Source organism: Austrofundulus limnaeus, unplaced genomic scaffold (assembly GCF_001266775.1).
Source record: "Austrofundulus limnaeus strain Quisiro unplaced genomic scaffold, Austrofundulus_limnaeus-1.0 Scaffold898, whole genome shotgun sequence".
NCBI classification, from domain to species: domain Eukaryota; kingdom Metazoa; phylum Chordata; class Actinopteri; order Cyprinodontiformes; family Rivulidae; genus Austrofundulus; species Austrofundulus limnaeus.
In genome coordinates, this window is record NW_013953300.1 from 38,152 (window position 1) to 39,739 (window position 1,588).

At 39.4% G+C, this 1,588-nt stretch overlaps 1 protein-coding gene across 2 annotated transcripts in view; it reads right to left on the bottom strand.

The window, feature by feature from the left end:
* atp2c1 (ATPase secretory pathway Ca2+ transporting 1) overlaps positions 1-1,588 on the bottom strand; it is a 29,145-nt gene that overhangs the window by 11,672 nt on the left and 15,885 nt on the right. Inside the window, exons 1-2 of one of the 2 annotated variants that reach the window (XM_014029405.1) lie at positions 1,542-1,548; positions 1,045-1,161 (exon numbers count right to left, since the gene is read on the bottom strand). Coding sequence is in view for 1 of the 2 variants with exons in the window: in XM_014029406.1 (XP_013884860.1) it covers positions 1,045-1,192 (148 nt within the window). In the remaining variant the exon portion in view is untranslated. Of the gene's footprint in view, positions 1-1,044; positions 1,193-1,541; positions 1,549-1,588 lie in introns of those variants that run through there. The other variant, XM_014029406.1, reaches the window with a different exon arrangement.

Sequence of the window (1,588 nt, forward strand, 5' to 3'; positions counted from 1 at the left end):
ATTGTTAAGTGTTGGGTGACCATATTGTAAATTAATATTAAAAACTAAAAGCTGCAAAATATATTTTCAAATTATTTATTGTCAAATTTAGTCTAAAAATTGAAAACATGGATGAAATAAGAAATATGAAACAAATAAAATAAAACACATACAAAGCAGAACACAGCTAAATGTATCAAAAGCATGTCTATGTAATATTAGAATTTTCTGAGACAATGAATTTTGTTTTTTCATTTATTTCCCTGTAAGAGGTTTTTATTTAATAGAATTTTTGGACAAAAAAATCGCAATATATCACAGTATATCGCCTTGTTTATAGTATCGCAATATATCGGGATATATCGTATCGTGACCCCTCTGTTATGATATGTATCGTATCGCCAAATTCTTGCCAATACACAGCCCTAGTTACCATCCAGGGTTAACCAACAACTAGGGTTAACCAACCAGTGTACCAACCAGGGTTAACCCTTTAGGGTTAACCATCCAGGGATAATAAACTACAGTTAACCCAACAACCAGATAGTGTTAACAAACTAGTGTTTAACCAGCCACATAAAATGGACCTTAGAATAACTGTTTGTGTTTTGGATTAAACTCTGGATGTAATCATTAAAACATCAATACTTATTTATTAAAACGATTTTAACCTGTTTTATGTCAAACAGTTTATTAAACTCATCATCTATAAGATCTAAATGAAATACTTCAACAATAAACACAAACACCTGTGTGTAAACAACATGTAAACAACTGTTTTATTTAAAGGAGGAGCAGAAAACAAAGCTCAGGATGTTTAATCAAAACTAACATGAATGATTCTGTGTTTACAGGCTGCAGGACATGAAACCCAGTCAGAACCAGGACGACCCGACCAGCTCTATTTTCAGCTGCACGAGTCACATGACCTGCTTTCCTGTTTCCAGGGTGGAAGATGGAACCAGTTTAACCCATTAGAGCAGAAACAACACCAAGAGCATTTAGCACCAGCATCTCCTCCTCCTCCTCCTCCTCCTCCTCCTCCTGCTGAAGATCCTGTTTTACCTGTAGGATGTATTTCTTCCATAGCGGCTCGTCCTCGCTGATGTCAAACTCGTTCCAGCCGTGGTACTTCCTCCTGCGGTCCACCTCCTCCTGGGTCAGACCCTGCTGCAGGTCAGCCTGAAAACACCAGACCTCATGATGGTGTGTCCTCAGCTACACTCACAGAACAACACAACTGTGACACACACAGAATGTGTACAATCTGACCACAAAGCTTCAGAACTAACAGCTCCAGTATGAATAAAGTCTGTTTTCACTGGTGATGAGTGAATCAAGTAGCAGCTGATGTGTTCCAGGTTTACTTGGAGCTAAAGACACACACACCTGTAGGACACACACACACCTGCAGGACACACACATACCTGTAGGACACACACATACCTGTAGGACACACACATACCTGTAGGACACACACATACCTGTAGGACACACACATACCTGTAGGACACACACATACCTGTAGGACACACACATACCTGTAGGACACACACACATACCTGTAGGACACACACATACCTGTAGGACACACACATACCTGTAGGAC